General features: G+C 25.5%; 1 protein-coding gene across 1 annotated transcript; it reads left to right on the plus strand.

Annotated features, from left to right (window-relative positions):
* Nucleotides 1–397: 397 nt before the first annotated feature.
* LOC107168340 (heterogeneous nuclear ribonucleoprotein L-like) lies at nt 398–14,231 on the plus strand. Its single transcript, XM_015517718.2, has 17 exons — nt 398–815; nt 1,488–1,575; nt 5,912–5,973; nt 6,489–6,555; nt 6,709–6,797; nt 6,922–7,012; nt 7,901–7,967; nt 8,115–8,168; nt 9,064–9,117; nt 9,413–9,466; nt 9,659–9,713; nt 9,889–10,009; nt 10,081–10,199; nt 10,621–10,747; nt 11,863–11,971; nt 12,034–12,138; nt 13,918–14,231. Exons 2-17 carry the CDS (start codon nt 1,519–1,521, stop codon nt 14,058–14,060), a joined length of 1,374 nt encoding a protein of 457 aa, XP_015373204.2. The 5' UTR covers nt 398–815; nt 1,488–1,518; the 3' UTR covers nt 14,061–14,231.
* The last annotated feature ends 53 nt before the right edge of the window (nt 14,232–14,284 follow it).

Consider the following 14,284-nt stretch of genomic DNA (forward strand, 5'->3'; position numbering starts at 1 on the left):
ACGACTGTAAAATAAATACGTTTTTATGTTCTGTTGAGACCACGTCTATATTATATAATTTATATTGCGATTATTAGCTATATTTGGATTTATTTTATATAGGTGTATTTTATTATATTTTTTTTTCTGATAATACCTAGTACCTACCCATGTTGTAATTGAACGTTGGAATGTTCGATATTATTAAAACGATAATATGGTATCTATTATCGATACCCGCATATTTTCTTCCTTGAAAATCTTACACAGCCTTCAAGGTTGCCACACACTGCAGCGGTGGCGGTAAAATAATTGTGTCCCGCTTCATTTTGCCGCCACCACCACCGCTACCGCTGCAATGTGTGGCGACCGTGGCAGAAACTACGATTTATTTTTAGAAAAGTAAATAATTTATTGTAGCTTGTCAACGGTTTTACACGATCTTTTCGAAATCGGCTACAATAGATTACAGATAACGATTAACGTCAACTTTACTCGACTCCAAGACTAAGTTAATTATTACTATATAATATTATATCTAGTTATTATTATTTACATTAGTAGACATTGTGACGTGACTCGTATTTCAGTGCTCAGTTGTAGTCAGTACTTATTCAGTACTTCAGTGATCGTTTGTTAGCTGGTAGATGCTTGATACTTTTCTAGTTAATATTTAACGGAAATTTCCATCCATACCTTTTTTGTTCGGACGGACGCATGTATCCGTACACAATCCGTACACACCTCTCGTTCTATCACCAATCGCCTGCAGTTGAGAAGAAAGTATTGATTCTTTACAAACTCGTAGTCTAACGTCTATTTCAGCTGTACCCGAGGTGAGTTTATTTTATATTCATCAAAAAACTTTATCAGTTGAAACATACATGTTGCATTACAATTAGGCAAGGCGTAGATAGGTACCTAAATGTTTTTTTCCTGGAGACCTAAGTATTTCAATGAGTGTATAACAATGATGCAGTCAGACTTAGTTTCAAAGTATGTGTTAGTTTACCCATTTTTTATTCATTACTTTTTAAAAATAACATAAAAAGTAAATATGATAAGTAATTTCTAATTCCACCTGATGGATCAGCATGCAAAAACGCACAGTTAGAATAAAAAAATTTCAAAAAATCGCTCGGAAGCTAAACTTTATTCTTTCCTCTACATCCTACATATTATAATATTATATTGTTCATTATTACTTTGCTCAACTTTTTGAAATTCAATTACATTTATTTCATTTTGATAATTTGTTTTACGAATCACGATTATTTACAATCTAATAGAACAGGTACTGCAAATTTAACTTACGTTTTATAGAATATGTTATTTAGTACTTTAGTTGGTTGGTATGTATGCAAAATTTTATTGAAATAGTGTAAATTATAATAGTTAGTGATGAACTTATCCTTAGTAGCAAGTAGCATACCTTTATAATGTTAGGTTTAATATTTACCAAAATATCTTCTACCTACTGATACCTACTATTTTATTTTAACTTTCAGAATTGTCCGTAATATTATTTGATTTTGTGTAATGGCAAACAATACGTGGAATTCATGGGTCTCCTTTATCCAAAAGGAGGGTACATGGGTAATATATAAATATTTACTATAATTTTTTTTTGTTTTCTTTTAAAAAAATACTGGGTCTCTGTGTGAAGCACCAAGGTATTAAACATTGTTACATACATAGGTATCATTGAAGAATTAGGTGAGTATGCAAATTTATAATAAACAAAAGTTAAGAGAAAAAGGACAATTGTGTAAAGATAAAATGTTTTATTATTTTTTTTTAATCATGAATAGGTAGGTCATAATAAATTAAGTAAAACATTTAGCATTATTTTTAATAAATTTGTTTCATTAAATTGATAATATTTTCATGTAACTAGGTACTTAGTCAATGCTCGGATACCTACATGACATCATAAACATTATCTAGGTCCATTTTAGGTCTACCTTACTTAGCCTTTTTATGATGTTTTAATTTTGTTACCTATTATTTTGAATTACATTTTTTTCTTATTATATCTAAGAACTGAAAATTGAATTAAAGATTCTTCAAAAGCTCTCCTACATTCGTTAAATTAAAAAAAATTCAACCGGACAAATTAAATTTTTACTAACATTTTCACAACATTGGATATTTACTCAATTTCTCATAGAGTGATTTTCTGATTTTGTTTTATCTCTAAAACGAATGACTGTAGATACTTGAAATTTACACAAAATTTTTGTTTTAAGCTGTTTACTGTTATTTTTTGTTATTTTTTCTGTAAATGTCTATAAAATTTTATTTGTTTGTTCAACAAGCTTGAAAATGTATTACAAGGTTTCTTATATTTTGTTACAACAGTAGTTATTTAAAAATATTTAAAATATGTAAGCATAATTTTTTTTATGAGCATTTTAAGTTCAGATTTCAATAAAATTTATTAAATTCAAAATTTACTAATTATTTTGTAATTGAATATTTATAAAATGCTATAATTTTATAGCTAAGGATTAAAATTTTTAAACCAGTATGTATTTAATTCTGTAACCAAACAAATTAAAAATATTTATTAACACTTTTTTATGTTCAAATTTGGACAAAATTACATGTTTAAACAAAGAAAAACAAATTTAGTTATTTTTTTTGTAATTTAAAAATATTATTTGTCGGTACTTACAACTTTTAAAGTAGGTATACTTGAAATTACATTTAAAAATACAATTTTTCAACAAAAATTAATTTAACCTACTATAGTAAATGTTTATAATACAGTAAAATACATTACATTAATCACAATAATATTATAAAATATACCTTCTTGGTAGTATAATAAACTGACCGACTATCTCTGTTCTGAATCATTTTATATCATTAAATTCAAATTTAATACATCCATTTAGGTGACTCTCTAAAAGTCTAAACACCAAATGTACAGCAAAGCGTTACCCATTTACCTGCTTTTTGACTTTTGTAATACTGCATTTACTCAAATTACATAAGTATATTAACACAGTTAATGTTGTTTTAAAATTAAACTGTTAGTCATTCAACTAATAAAATATTAAATAACCATGTACAAATGTGATATATTAAGTTGAATATAATAGTATAATGTTCTCATAAGTTAGGATAGTATATCCTAAATTTCTAAGTATAGGCACATGAGTGTAAAAAATGTCCAAAGTGTGAATTTTCAACTTGAGTATTTCAATAATGATTATTTTACTTTATTCGATTTTAATTGTAGTATTTACCAGTATTTAATGGTTGGATATAAAAATTACATTTAATACTGTGTTCTAAATATTAGAAGTATTCAAATATTTCCAACATTAAGTATTTTTAATAATTTTTATTCGTATTAATATAAATTTTATCAAGTGTTTTCATTTATTTTGGATTTTATTTTTCTCCATTTTTTTTTTTTTAATTTGATTTACCTTATATTAAAATTAAATTTATAATGTTTGATTATCTCTAAAAAAAAAATTATATTATTGTAAAATAAAATTATTTTAAAATATAATAAATCAACTATTTAAAATGTTGGCACTGGCATATGGTTATATTTTGTCTATTAGTAGTGTTAGTTAACTTGTCAATTTTCAGCAATATTGTAATAATTGTGAAGTCATTTAAAATGGTTAAAAATATTTTCATTTAAAATGAACTAAATGGTTTATAATTAAAAATGTGAATAGCATGTATACCTAAAGAATCTTTTCTCAAACATTTAAATGGTAAATCCTTTTCAAAAAAATATCATTTTACAGTGGTCAAATCTAGTTAAAAAATCTTATATTTTTATCTTTTTTATTTAATTATACTTCGAAAAGCTATTATAGGTCAGGCTGGTATATTGCTATTTGGAGTTAGGACATATTTTAGGATTTTGTAGCCTGCGACCAGAGATAAACTTTTTGGGCAGTTATGTGTTCAATGTTCGTCATACATCCCTTTCCCTAACTTTATAAATTTTAAAGATCACTTTAAAATTCCACGAGCATTAGAAGTTTTACTTATGCCACTAATTTTATATTGAGTAATTTTTGCTACATATTAAAAACTATTAGTTGTACTTTCCCAATTTGTCAACTGACATATTATTTATGTTATTGATGCTCAGTGTAGTGTTCTAAACAGTCATCAAATAATTTTAAATGTATTTGTGTGGCATATATACAATAATTATAAAATTCAATTGTATTCAAATAAAACAATTAATACAGTAGAACCTCGATTACCCAAACTAATTGAGACCGCACCTGGTTCAAATACCCAAAAGTTTAGATATTGGAAATATAAAATTAAAAAAATGTATACGCATGTTGATTATTAATTATTAAATATTTATTTATGATTAAATATTTGTTATTATAATTAATATTTTATCAGAGATACATCACATTATTAGAAATCATCAAACAAAATTTCCATTGCTTTGTAGTTTAATTAAAATTATCCCTAAAATTATTATATGTTGAATAAAATGTTATGAAATTAAATATAGAAAATTATTTAAAATGTAAAAATACCTATATATTAACATTATTTTTATATTAATATTATCCTTAATAATTATTGAAAAAATTGTAAATCATTATTCATTATTTTATGATATAATTTTTTTTATTGGGGTTGAGGCATCGATCATTAGCCTGTAGAACTGTGGGGGAGGGAATTTTTGGTTGGAACACTTGGCTGTTTGGCAGAATTTCGAATGGGCATCTGTAGGTGAAACGATGTCTGGGTGAGGGGAGGCGACCTCTCTTTCCAGACAGCGTGAACTGCCCGGAAAGCGATGTCGCCCATGACTGGGATTCGAACCGATGCCTCAAACTCACCTCCTATGTATATTAATTTTTGTTTTGTTCGAAAAGAGAATTGGCATGATTTTAATTTTGTTGAAAAGTGAATCGGCCGAAAGGGGAAGGGTACGTTTTTGGTCAAAACAGACTCGCCTCTTATTATAAGCCAAAAGCGAGAGTTATGATAAATTCGTTAAACCGGTCAGACTACGGGCCGACTGCCCGGATACCAGTTTTCACGTTTGGATACGATAATTATAGTTCGGATAATAGAAGGTTCGTATAAAGGTTGCCACAGGGGGGTATTTAGATTTTTTTTCTTGGGGGGGGGGGGGCTGTGGTATTTTCCCAATTCTGCCTATATGAGTTAGAAAATTTACATCTGATAGGACATAATAAGCAGACTTCATAAACAATTCCTGGATTTTGGGGGGGGGCTGAAGCCCCCTCAGCACCCCCCATAAATACGACCCTGGGTTGCCATACACTATAGCGGTAGCGGTGGCGATCTTAACGGAGGTTTGGATAATCGAGGTTCTACTGTATAAACTAAAAAGAGTTTTGAGATTTCATAAGGGGCTGATATTTGGGCCTGTTGTGTTAAATATCTGCTGCACTTTAAATTATAATATTTGATAAAAGTTTATGCAATGTCAACACTAGTATATAGATATATACATTTTAAATTGTTCAATTTAAATGTCTAATTTAAGTTCAAAGTATTAAAGACAAAGTCTAAATTTTTGACAATTATTAATGTATTTAGTGGTAATAGAGACTAGGGATATTATACTAAAAAAGAAAACAGAAAACTAATTTAAATATATTATGTTTCTTAAATATAATAAACAATGGAATTACTAAATAACTAAATTGTTCATAATTAGTATTCTAATTAATTTACTTGTATAACTATAGTAGTAATGATAGTTATTATAAATATGTTTTTATCTGTATTTATGTCAATTTTTAATAAGATGTAGAAAACATTCTTTAAATACTTTGAAAACTTGAACTTTTGAGTTTTAATTAAAATAAAATACATAGAAGCAAAATAAAATTACAACATCACATTTAAAGAGTAAATAAATATAATTATTTTTCCATATATGTTTGATTTGTAGAACATTTATGATGGTTTTAAACCTCAAAAAAGTTCCAACCCAGTAAATTATAAACACAAAAGGTATGTAATTTCATTTTTTAGTTCTTAATGTTTATGAATTGTAACATAATGTGGTGGTGCTCTCAAATGTTATATTTAATCATTAATATGTTTCACTGAAAGAATATTATGAATTTCTTGGGCTAATTTATCATTTATTAATTTCAATAAATACATTTAAAAAAAAAATTATAAATTTGAATTTGTTATTTCCATTTTTAATAAAAAAAAACTCATTATTATAACTTGAACAATCTAAAGTTGTTTATTATATTTTATATTTTAAGAAATATAGTTTTATTTTGAACCATATTTATTGTGAGCACCACTTACAGTAGTTCACTGTATGTTTGTCAGTGCTGTAGCTTGGGGTGGAGGACAGCTCCTCCACAAAATATCTAACTTATTATACCCGATTAAATTCTTGCAATAAAATATTGAAGCCCCTCTGAAAATTAATTCTGGTTACAACACTGATATTTGAATTATATTAAATTAGTTATTCACTTGTTTGGTTTTTAATTTGATACCTTTAGTGTTGTTGGTCGCCCAAATCGTGTATTACATTTTGAAATTATATGGTCTACAGTTAAAATCACCACAGTAAGTAAAATAGTAAATAGACAATTTTCACAATAAATCACTTTCCATCACTATCAAAATAGTTTATTAATTAATTATGATTTTTATTTAAAATTAACCAACTATAGTTGAGAATGGTTTAATAAATTAAACAGAACTTTCATCCATTTTCAGCATGTATTATATTCAATCTTGAGCATTCATGGAGAAATACTACGAATTGTTGTATACAAAAAATTTAAACAACTCAGAGCATTTGTTGAATATCCTTTTAGTTTATCAATATTTTATTTATGTTGTTTATACTTAATACTGAACTATTTAATACTCAATCGTTTTGATTGTACTTATTTTAAATTGTTTTCTTAACTGATTAACTGTTCGTACATTTAGCAAGGAAGATTGTGCAACAAAGGTATTTGATAAATCTAATTATATCACTTTAGATTATATAACATTAAAAGGTGAATATGCCAAGGTATGTATCTAAAATTGTAACTGAAAATTGTACCATTTTATTATTGTTATAATTTGATAGATTTATTGTATGGAATCCTTAAAGTTTTTGTCATCATCAAATGATTAAGCCACTGTTTGGAAAATTCTGGTTTTTCTTCTAAATATATTATATTTTCCTACTAATATTTACTGCTTAACATGTTTTCTGTGTAAATTAAATAACTAAACAAAATAGGTATAATAAATATCCTAAACTTAAACAGCTTTTGTCATAGTAAATCTTGTTTTTAAAAAATAAAATAATTATTGGTACCCATGTAAAATTTGTTTTGTTTTTTTTTTTTTTTTTATTGATCAAATAAAAAAACTCGGCAACTACATGGCCATTAGTTACAGTTGTGGTATGTTTACATGGTTTAAGATTTTTACAACATTTTTTTTTTTAAAGGGGATTACAATATTAAAGATAAGTTATAACAGTATGGTTTCTAAGTATTTATACAAGAAAGAAAAAAAAACAAATGTGAATCATTAAATTAAATTGTAAAGACCTGTTGACTTCAAAAAAAGGAAATTTGTTTTTATAAATCTTATTATAGTTTTAATTCAGACATAATTTATTTATTAGTTGTAGATTTAATAACTTATTTTATCAAGATATGCTATTATGCTGTTGTTAAATATTTTGATGAAAGTTGTAAAAATGATATTTTATTAATTTTATAACCACAAATTCTAAAATATAATTGTCCCCATTTAATTTAATCAAACTTTTTTGTTTAGTTGTTTAGTATCTATTGTTTTATCTTAATTATTTTGTATTTGAAGTTCAAGTTGGATGTTCATTTAATTAATGAAAAGTATTATTATTAAATTAACAAATATTTACATATTATATTTATTTCAGCCTTCCAGTATAAATGTATTAAAAAATGATAATCTAACTTGGGATTACTCAAAATCACCCTTATTAGGTACGTCTATTTTTAACATAATAGGATACAAAAGAATATTTTTTTAACTTTTTAGCTTGTATCTCGTATATTCATTTTAGAATTCATTTATTTATTTTAACACTTATAAAAGCATTAATTTATCCTTTACTGTTTGTTTGCCTCTAGATTATGTTAATGGTTTACCTACATTGAAATCTGTTGTTACTGTGGTTTTAAAAGGTAATAAAACTTTTATGTTATTAACTATTTATTTTATATAGTTTTCTAATTAAAAAAAACTTTCCACATGAATATGTCATCAACTATATATTAAGGGTATGCTCTCATAGTGGATGGAGAAGATGGGTGTCTGGTTTTTTTTAATTGATCATGTGTTTAAAATTATTGTTTTGATATAAAAGCTTAAAATTTAAAAACAAAAAAAAACTTGTATCAATAATTGAAAGTATAATATTTTTATTTGATTAATTAAAAATTACTATATTTGACACAAAATGTGTGTTAATGGTTAAATAGTAAGATTTACATAAATATTTACTATCATATTTATATAGTAATAATATGATTATTTTCTTAAGGAATCGTTTAATGATATTGCAATAATTTATGTGTAATACTCATAAAAGATGGTAAGGAGATTTTTTTCCTTTTGCTAAAAAATTACAATATTTCAGCATTTAAAGTACAATCATAATTAACAAGCCCGCTATGTATCATATTTGAGTATACATGTCATAATGCTGAAAAATATTGGTTAAAAAAAGAATCCAAAATGTTAAAAAATTAAAATATCAGTAATCTACTCGCAGATTTTTATAAAATAATGCTTATAAAAGATGCCGACAAAAAATTAAAAGTTTGATTGTACTTGGTGCATTTAATAACTAGTACATGACACCATTAAATGTTATCCACGGTGTACTTCTTACTATCACCTGCAAGAAAGAATACAATTTTTTATTATAACAATGTTTTATCAGTCATATTTTATAAACCTTTACCACCGCTCTAAATAGCTAAGTATGCCCTGCCATGTATAATGATATTTAAGTTAAATCAATGTATTAATTTAGTTTCAAAGATCATATTTATTTCATGTTCATTTTTATTTTAGATCCACCTCAAAAACTAAACAATAAGAAAATTAAAAAACACGATACAACTTGGGGTCAGTTTTTAATTTACTAAAAATACAATGAAATTTCAATAGTTCAAAGTAAAAATAAAATATGTTAATTATTTTTCATATAGTCTAATCAATTCCGTGCTTTTGTATTCTACAGAACAATAAAAATCATTAGACAAAATTCTTATGTTATTCATGGAACATAAATACATACTATATTGTATCATATCTACACATTTTGTTTTCAGACTATTGAAATTTCTACTATTATGGTCTATAAAAGTAATAATAATATGTGTTTTGTGGAAAATTAATGTAATACAATTTCATATTTCAGAACTGGTGGAAAATTATGATTTTATTAAACCAGTTGATAAACCCCTTGCATCAGGTAACTTTTTAGAAACTATAATAAAGATATTTTTGCAATTAACAAATAAATATTATCACTGTATTTATTTTGTTCTTAATACTTATTTACTATTTTACAAATAACATTCCATTATAGTATTATACTGTAAAATATGTAAAATAGCTTTATTGAATAGAACTAATTTTTATTTTATAATTTTTTTTTTTTTAGAAAAAACTAAAAAAGTACAGCTTGTTATGACCGCAAACCATGAAACCCGTAAAATGTATGTATACTTAAATATGTGTTAACTGTTTTTTTTATGTGTGGACCCTCAGGCACCCAGCATTAAAACTAAAGTGTGCCATCTATATTGGCTGTACATGCCTGTGTACAAGTGTTAATTTATAATTTGTATGATGTTTTTAGTGAGTATGTGTTTTAATAACATATTTTTTCAGGCTCTCGACCATTTCAAATTCAGAAAAATTTTCTATTCTTTCTGTCCGCGGTCTAGACCCAGCTAAAAGCAATTGCAATCGACTTTTCAGACTATTGTCTATGTATGCAACTGTGGCTAATGTATGATATTTTTAATTTATCATATTATAATTGTATGCTATTATATTATAATTGATTGCTATTTGTTTTAGATAAATTATTTGCGCGAATTAAATTCTGCAGAAGCTCAGATTAGTAAATGCTATGATATCAATTCATTTGCTCAAATTCAACACCATTATCTTTCACATGGATTCAACTTATCATTGCAGTTAAGTTTATTTATTTTATTTCAATGTTAATCACTTATTACCACCATCTAATTTCTAAGTATTTTATGGTGCTTGCCATTTTTATTTTCTTGCTATACAATGTGGTCTATTCCTTGTTGAGTATGTTGGGGGAGGGGGGCTTGTTTATGTATGTATTGTATTTTTACGGCTGTTATATAAACATAACCAGACAACAATATTGAACAATCGTATTTAATCACTAAACATTACATGTTATAACTTACATTATCAAGTTTATCCCTCCTTACTTAACATTCATGACTAAAAAAAAGTATTAGTCCCTCACTCCCCCACCCATCAATCTTGGCTATGCCATTAACTATATGTATACACTATGGTTTAGTGGTTTAAGATTTTACATGTTTTGATTACTAAAATGGCTTCTTGTATTATTTTTAGGTATTTAAAAGATAAGAAGATAAAAAATCGTTCTATCAATCCATTTGTTTTATCCGACGGATCACCATCATATATAGTCTATGATCGAAAAATGATTCTAGATGCACCAAGTCTTCCACCATCTAGAGTATGTATAACAGAATAAATAATAATTGTTAAATATTACATACTAATTCAGTTACTACTTACTTAAAGTAAATTAAATGTTTTCAATCTTATTATTTAATTACTTCTACGTGATTGAAGTTATTTAAATCAGAAACTACTGTGTCGTGAATATTATATCTATTTTTAATGTTAGTTTTTATTCAATTATATTAAGGATGATATGCTGAAAGTGGAATTCCTGAATACCTTGTGGCTTGTACTATGTTATAAAGTGGTGGTGTCAGGTTGCTCTGGCCTACCTTAAAAGTTTTGGGCCCTCCGTGTCTGACCTAACAATTTAAATTTAAAATAAATCATAATCTGCTTTTGAAAATGATCTCATAAATCATGATTTATAAGAATATATGAAAATATTGAGCATGAAATGGCATCACTATTGTTTTTTATATATATTAGTAGTAATAACTATGACATATTAACCCACTAAAAAATTTTGGCACCACCGTTGATGTTATATCTATAAAAATTAAATATGATAAAATACCTATATTTTGATGTTTTTGTTTTTGTTTTTGATTTAATGTGTAAAGTGTATGTACACATAGTTAATTATTAAACTAAAAGATTGTTAAGTGTTTCTACTCATCAGTCATCATGTTCATATTTACCCTCATGTATTATTATAATTTTATAAAGAAATCACAGGTAATTAGATATTGGCCCTTCAATTATTATCAAATAAAACATATTAATATTAATTAATGTGTTTTTGTTTATGGTATAATATAATATATTTTGCACATAATGAAATCAGTTATTTCAGTATTACAGTTAAAAATATATAGAAATTATGTGACATATATTATGTTTGTGGTTTACAGGGAAATTGTACTACATTAAAAATTGTATTTATAATTATTTATAACTTATCTATTGTTTCCACATACTAATTTGTCTACTTTATTGTTGAAAACCGTATTAATAAGTTATTCAATTTGTTAGTTATTTGAAGTTTTAAAACATCAATTTATGAGTATAAAAATTTATTTGAATGTGTATTAATTGTATTAAATGTATAAAAATGTAATTGTTCATCTCCTAATAATTAATTCAACATTTTTATTATTATTATAGGTGCTCCGATTTGATGGAGCTCCGTATATGAAGGAAGAAAATATCATTTCACTGTTAAAACAAAAAATGAAAACAGAAAATGTTAAAGTACAACTGATAACTTCAAAAGGTATTCTGTTGCCAATACTTATCAAATAAATGTATAGTTTTATTTTATTTTATTGCATATAGATCCTAAAAAAAGTCTGACAATAAGCGGTGAAATTTGGTTTTCCACCATAAGTGAAGCTATTGAAGTTGTAATGGAACTTAATTATGCAATTTTTTGGAATAAAGGTATGTGTAAACATTATATCATTTTTTTTTTGTTTGATATTTTATTAAATTAATGTAGGTATATATATTACAAACCTATTGGTTATTAAATAGCTTAGCGTTTTGTATAGTTGTTTTATCATGAAACTAAATTTAAGTTTGTTTTATACATCAACACTTCGGACATAACATTTTAGAAAAATAATAAACTTACTTTCCGTGTACATAGTTGTTAAGTATAAATTTAATATGAATTTAAGATATCTTCAAAAAAAAAAAACTGCATTTATACTGGGTGATTCTTTTATCATTTAACACTCAATATTTCAAAAGTATAAATGTTTTTGAAGTTTTTGAAACAAAAATTTTATGTTTTTTAGTAGTTAAATTTTTTAAGTTTTTACTTTTTTAAATAACATACAATTTTGAGCAATACATACAAACTAACTTAGATATTTATTGCACACAAATGTATTTATGTATTAAGATTGAAGATTTAAAAAACATCCGACTTGGCCTCAATGTAGATATCACTATTCTGATAGACACACTATTTTTGAAGGTGGCCTGGGATTGGCCTTTGTTTCACCGTTAGACTTTTGTTGGATGTGGTTCCTTTTTCTGGCTTCTACATAATAGGCTTTGTATTTGTTTTTATATAGCAATATAGTATTCTAGTTTTTATATAATTGTAAAAATATGCCCTAATGTGCCACTATTTTTGAGAAAATTGCGATTTTAGATTTTTCCTATTATTTGCACTATCAGATTAGATTTACCTTTCACTTTCTACTTATAAGGAAATTATGTTTTTATTTTGATAAACTGCAGTATTTTTATTGTAAGTCAATTTTAGAAATGTGAATATATCAATAATTTTGAATAAATATTAAGTAATACTTCCCATTTTAGGTATAGGAGCTAAATGCAACGCTGGCACTATTTTCAGTGTTGTTAAATTAACCTTTTGACATAATATATCACACTCTTTAATAAATAATTTCACATTTTAAGTAATAAATAAATAGCTACGTTGGTGAAGCATATTAATAATCTCATTCCTGCTATCTTGTTATAGACTTGTAATACCTACTATGGATGCTTCTGAAACCTCGTGAATCATTTTCAGAATACTTTTGTTTTCTTCATCAAATACAACAGAATTTTGTTTATAAAATAAATCATTAGAGAAATAAAATGATTTAGTTTGTCTTTGAAACCAGGATATTTTTGACCAAAATTGGTCTTAAATTAATTAGGTCCTGGCTTTTGATTTCTTTAGCTATTATTTTTTTAGAAATGTTGGTAATCTTCTGCACACCTAGGTCTCATTATGTTCTGTTAATAATCCTAGGATTAACTTACTGAAGAGTAATTTTCCTAGAATGATTTTATTGGGGGTAAGATTTTTTTTTGGATGATTTTACCAGAATGTGAATGTAACAGTTTTTAGTTTATTGAGGAATTTATATAGGTATACTATTTTCATTTTTTTTTGTTAACGTACGTATATATATTTGAGACTGATAGACATTCTCTGGTACTTAAATTCATTTTTCATTGTATGCAGAGATTTATCGTTAATTTCAAATTTAATACATTTATCAAAATGAGTTACCTAATGACGAAGTACACACAGCTACCATACATACCATACACCTACTATACAGCATATTAACTAACTTGGTTTTATAGTCTTATTTACTTGTACTACAACTTATAAATTAGGTATAACTAACATTGACTGCATTCCCTATTTTTTAGCTTTAAAATTGTTTGAATTATTTTTTATTACTTTAGATACCAATAAGAAGGAACACGTGTTGAAATTTTCATTTATTTCTGAAGTACTACCAATACCTAAAATAATTGCGATCAAAATAGAAGATGATTGCACAGAAAATAATCTACAATTAAACAAAAAAATCAAAACCGAAAATTAATTTTAAATTTGTATTTAATATTATGATTTTGCATACTGCCTATTATGCCAAAATGTTTTGGCATATATTATAAAAATATGTTACTACCCATTTACATAAAATAATGGCTCTAAAAAGTAGGTAACTTAGATTAATTTATTTTGAATTCTCTATTAGAGGTATCTAACTTTTTTTTTCTAAAATCTAAATTATAAGGTTATATTAATTTTATTTAACACTAATAC

Source organism: Diuraphis noxia, unplaced genomic scaffold, assembly GCF_037042655.1.
Source record: "Diuraphis noxia isolate RWA-SAM2 unplaced genomic scaffold, SU_Dnox_SAM2 contig0001, whole genome shotgun sequence".
In the NCBI taxonomy this organism is placed as follows: domain Eukaryota; kingdom Metazoa; phylum Arthropoda; class Insecta; order Hemiptera; family Aphididae; genus Diuraphis; species Diuraphis noxia.

What these genes read in the sequence shown, in the direction of transcription:
- LOC107168340 (XM_015517718.2), top strand. Translation starts at nt 1,519, where the DNA reads ATGGCAAACAATACGTGGAATTCATGGGTCTCCTTTATCCAAAAGGAG. An exon ending in CAACTCAGAGCATTTGTTGA is followed by an intron (nt 6,798 to 6,921) that starts ATATCCTTTTAG and finishes AACTGTTCGTAC; the next exon opens with ATTTAGCAAGGAAGATTGTG. An exon ending in CTCAAAATCACCCTTATTAG is followed by an intron (nt 7,968 to 8,114) that starts GTACGTCTATTT and finishes GTTTGCCTCTAG; the next exon opens with ATTATGTTAATGGTTTACCT.